Source organism: Nicotiana sylvestris, chromosome 8 (genome assembly GCF_000393655.2).
Source record: "Nicotiana sylvestris chromosome 8, ASM39365v2, whole genome shotgun sequence".
Taxonomy (NCBI): domain Eukaryota; kingdom Viridiplantae; phylum Streptophyta; class Magnoliopsida; order Solanales; family Solanaceae; genus Nicotiana; species Nicotiana sylvestris.
In genome coordinates this window covers 74,594,738-74,599,703 of record NC_091064.1, presented here as the reverse complement: position 1 = coordinate 74,599,703, position 4,966 = coordinate 74,594,738, and the positions used below count along the sequence as shown (strand labels likewise).

The 4,966-nt window shown below is 36.3% G+C and overlaps 1 protein-coding gene across 2 annotated transcripts; it reads left to right on the top strand.

Moving 5' to 3' along the window:
* Positions 1-2,300: 2,300 nt before the first annotated feature.
* LOC104214536 (GDP-fucose transporter 1) lies at positions 2,301-4,121 on the top strand. 2 transcript variants are annotated; one of them, XM_070155441.1, is made up of 3 exons: positions 2,305-2,495; positions 2,637-2,690; positions 2,810-4,121. In XM_070155441.1, exon 3 carries the CDS (start codon positions 2,903-2,905, stop codon positions 3,950-3,952), a length of 1,050 nt encoding a protein of 349 aa, XP_070011542.1. In that variant the 5' UTR covers positions 2,305-2,495; positions 2,637-2,690; positions 2,810-2,902; the 3' UTR covers positions 3,953-4,121. The 2 variants fall into 2 exon arrangements, with proteins under 2 accessions (XP_009762530.1, XP_070011542.1); XM_009764228.2 differs by lacking the exon at positions 2,637-2,690 and having other exon boundaries at positions 2,301-2,495.
* Positions 4,122-4,966: the final 845 nt, after the last annotated feature.

Sequence of the window (4,966 nt, the reverse complement as noted above, 5' to 3'; positions counted from 1 at the left end):
AAAAATGTTAGGAAATTCGTCCCCTAGATCTTCGAACCTTGGATTTCGGATTCGATGAATTCTTGCCTCACTCAAGAGGAACTGGCTTGGGATTTGGAGAGAGGGGAGTGTGATGGTGATTTGGTGTTAATTTGGGTGAGGTTGGAGCTTTGTTGCCTGTGAAAATGGTGGATTAGGGTTTTTTTAGAGGAGGAAGAGATGAAGGAGACGGGGCGGAACTGATTTGGTCTCTGGGGGTGGATTCAGACACTTTTAAGAGAAATGGGGAAAGTGTGAGAGCTGTTGGATGGGTTAGATTGAAGGGCTCAGATTCATTTTAGATTTGGAACTCGAAACTACGTCGTTTGTGGTATTAGGAAAGGCTGACCGGGTTGGGTGTAATATTGGGCCTGGAATTGGACGGGTATGGAGAATAAAGAATGGGCTCGAATGAAAATTGCTGAAGACTGGCCCAAACTACTTCCTTCTCATTCTAATTTCTTTCCTTTTCATCATTTTTTCACAAATTCTTTTTTTTTTCAAAAATTAAAACTAAAAGTCCTAAATTAAATTAAAAACCGAACTAACTCATTAAAAATACTAACTAATCCTAAATAATTAACACCATTAATAAATTAAATAAAAACTACTCGAAAATCAAAAATTAAAATTAAAGGGTGCAAAATGACTATTTTTGTGATTTTCCTTTTTATAAAACAACTTAATTACTTGGTCATGAAGTACCATATGATAAGCGTAATTTGTGCACATATGTATCTTGCTATAACTATAAGTATGATAATGTGATAACATGAATTTTTACCCCTATGGAGATATTGAAAAAGTTATTCCACGACATTATATGAAGAGATTATATATATACAAGAATGGTGATTTCAAGGTGCAACATATTCATTCAAGTGATAATATGGCTGATTTGTTCACCAAATCTCTACCGATGTCAACCTTCAAGAAGCTAGTGTACAAGATTGGGATACAAAGGCTCAAAGATGTGAATTAATGCTCTCATAAGGGGGAGTTAATATGCGTTGTACTCTTTTTCCCTTACAAGATTTTGTCCCACTAGATTTTTCTTTCAAGGTTTTTAACAAGACAACCAAAAGGCGTATTGTTAGATATGTGTACTCCTTTTCCTTTACTAGAATTTTTTCCCATTGGGTTTTATTTTAGTTAAGGTTTTAACGAGGCACATTATCTGTTGAATAGACATTCAAGTGAGAGTGTTATAAATAAAATTCTATCTAAGGTGAATGTATATTTAGAGAGATTTTAGGGTTTGTTACTTGGTGGTTAAGTCACTTTTCCCCTATAAATAGAGGGGTTCTATTCCATTGTAATTCATCCCAAATCAATAAAAATTCTCTTTCTCTACTTTTCTCTACAATACTCTTTTCTTCTTTTATTGTTTAATAACAAAACATGACTTATACTCATAAGTTCTAAAAACTATCACAAATACCCAACAATATTATTATCAATAACATTCATTATGGTATCGCAAACCATAGTCCTGAACATAAATAAATTTGGTACAAATTTATCATTTTTATAATGAACTACATGATACACTATTAGATGACCGAGAAGACGAAGCAAAATTGTTACAAAATAATAAATAGTGAGCTCTTTTATAAAATACAAAAGTTTGGGGCAATTTTTTTAAAAAATGTAATAGTAATATTTTGGCTCAAAATTTAGGATTTTGCCAAAATGTAGGCAAAACCTATGACCAAACATGTGTTTGCCAAATAAAACCCAAATTTATTTTGGCAAAATATATGGCCAAACGAGTCCTAAACATCCCAATGGCAGACATATAGGGGTATTTGCATCTATACCTGCTTTTTGTGTCACATTTTAATTTGTGCCCGCTTTGCAAAAAAATTGCAAGCGTACCCGCTTTTCGCATAACTTTAGCACACGAGACTGAAGTAGCAAAGGCAATCACACAAAACTTCAGCATTCTAGTAGCCGGGCCTGAAGTTCAGCTTACAGCTGAAGTTTTTGTTTTGTAACTAGCGAACTTCAGCTCTAGAGCTGAAGTTTTTGTGTTGTAACTGGAAACTTCAGTTCTAGAGCTGAAGTTTTTGTGTTGTAACTGGAAACTTTTATGTTGTAACTGGGAAGAGCTGAAGTTGTTGTCTTTGTATCTGGGGAATCCCACTATCAAGATGTTCTAGATAGATGATCCAATTAATTTGTGAACACACTAATTTGCAGTGGGGGAAAGAAGTGTAAAAGTGGGTAAAAGGACTACCATGTAAAAAACATTGGTCTATCATTTAAAGCAATTTTGTTCTTTATTTTCCTTCAATAATCCCGATTCAGATTGATACTGTACGGTACTACTCCCAACTCCAAAACCCACACCTCTGTGCCCTATACAGGGAACCGTTCTTCTCTTCTTGCCCTTCTCATTTTTAACTTTATTTATCCATCTTTTCATTGAAAGTTCTGCTCAGTGTTTTTCAGATCATTCACGTGGTGCAAAACAGGTTCCTTTTTTCTGAGATCTCTATTCACATTTATTTTCTGTCCCTTTTTTTTTTTGCTTATTGATTAGGTTCATTGTTCCATCTTGAATTGTGTTTCGGTTTTAGATCTTTTCTTTTATTCATATCTAACTTTATTAATAGGTTTCATTTCAAGATTCATCGATCTTGGTCCCCAATTTGTACTTTCCTTTTATGGTTTGTCCTTTCTGTTTTCTTCTTTCTTGAATTTTCATGTTTTAGTGCATAAAAATCCTTGATAAATACACTCAAATTAATGTGTGAATTATTGAAATAAATATGATTTGCCTTTCCAGCTCAACTTTGGGCGTTTATTCTATTGCTTATATGCAAGCACTGTATTGAGGTCCAGGCGAGAATAAACCCCTTTAACAGCTCTTGTGAATACAATGTCTGCAATCAGATTTGATGCGTCAAAGCAATATTATGCTACCAGCAGTCTTGTGGTTGGATATGCCCTCTGTTCCAGCTTGCTTGCTGTGATTAACAAGTTTGCTATAACCAACTTCAACTACCCAGGTCTTCTTACTGCATTGCAATACCTAACTTCAGCTTTAGGGGTTTGGGTTTTAGGAAAATTTGGGCTGTTGCATCATGATCCGTTTACGTTGGAGAATGCCAAGAAATTCTTGCCTGCTGCCCTTGTTTTTTACATGGCAATATTCACCAACACCAATCTTTTGCGCCATGCCAATGTGGATACTTTCATTGTCTTTAGATCCTGTACGCCTCTGCTTGTTGCTGTTGCTGATACAGCTTTTAGAGAGCAACCATGCCCGTCAAAGTTGACGTTTCTCTCTTTGGTGGTCATTTTGGGAGGTGCTGTTGGGTATGTTGCTACAGATTCAGGTTTTACTCTGACTGCTTATTCTTGGGCGTTTGCGTACTTGGTAACCATTACAACCGAGATGGTCTATATTAAACATATGGTAACTAATCTGGGGCTGAATACTTGGGGCTTCGTGTTCTACAACAATTTGTTGTCATTGATGATGGCTCCTTTATTTTGGATTATTACTGGGGAGTATGTTGATGTGTTCATTGCTATGGGATCAAATGAAGGGACATTGTTTAACCCTGTTGCCTTCGTTGCAGTCTCATTATCCTGTGTGTTTGGACTGCTCATCAGTTTCTTTGGATTTGCTGCAAGGAAAGCAATCTCCGCTACTGCTTTTACAGTAACCGGGGTGGTGAATAAGTTCTTGACAGTTGCCATTAATGTTCTCATTTGGGATAAGCATGCTAGTCCGTTTGGTTTGATGTGCTTGTTGTTTACTATTGCTGGAGGTGTTCTTTATCAGCAATCTGTAACTGGTGTTAGTACCACTCCACCACAACGGGATTCTGCTGTGTCTAAGCAGGACAATAAGAATGACCACCACAACTATGGAGATAGTGATGAAGAGAAAGGAATATCCGGTAAGATTTCTGGTCTATAAGCATTTTGGCATTTGTGCCTATTGCTGATGAGGCTGTTGTTAGTCCTCCCACTGCGTTATTTACCTATACTTTGATCCTATTCTAGTCATTACAAACTTTTGCTAGATGCTTTTTAGATTGGCCTTGTTATCGCTATCGATTAGTAATCATTTGACTACTATTTGTGAATTTTTGCTCCCTTTCTTTTGGCATGCTATCGTGTTGATTTCATTCATGTATCTCTTGTTTTACACTGGCGGTGTCCAGTTTAACAAAAGTCCTACAGAAATGTATGTTTTGTTTTTCTCCACAATTAGATAACCTTTGCATCTTCAACTTTGTTCTGACATACCTTAAAGAAATGTCATGCTGTGATGGTTGAATTTGTTAAGTAAGAAAACAAAACTCATAATGAGTCAAACTACTTGATTCGTATACCAAGCAAGAATCTGATCAGTCGCCCGGAGAGGGAACTATATTAGATGGCTTATTATCTAGTCCAAGTTAATCTCCTCCTCTAGAGCATTTGAGTTAATTATCAAATCTTTTCGTTGCGTTGATACTTTCCGTAGCTCTATTCCACGTCTCGAGTATCCTAATATATTCAGCTGAAGCATTGGTCTTCCAGTTGTTGCTTCCTTTAGGCTGACTGAGAAATTTTATCATGATATAACTAGGAATACTTGTTTGAAGAACTTATTATGTGAAAGTGGACTATGGGCCCATAATGCCCAAACAATTTCACCCACCAAAATCCCAGCACATCTGCGAAAGAGAAACCTCTATTATTCTCCCTTATTCTCTCTCTGTCCTTTTACATTCTCCCTAATTTCGTCAACTTGCTTTATCTGCCCTTTGTAATCTTAACCAGGCATCAAGTATTATTCAACAATTTTCTCCTCAAGGAGACCAAAACTGAAAGGAAATGAGCTAAGTCTGTAGAGAAGGGTCTCTCTTTCTCAAGATTGGACCGTTAACTCTGTTGTTTGGAAAAAAATCAGCAAATAATCACATATCATGCACTCTTATACTGA

Coding starts and splice junctions, on each gene's coding strand:
- LOC104214536 (XM_009764228.2), top strand. CDS start 2,903: ATGTCTGCAATCAGATTTGATGCGTCAAAGCAATATTATGCTACCAGC.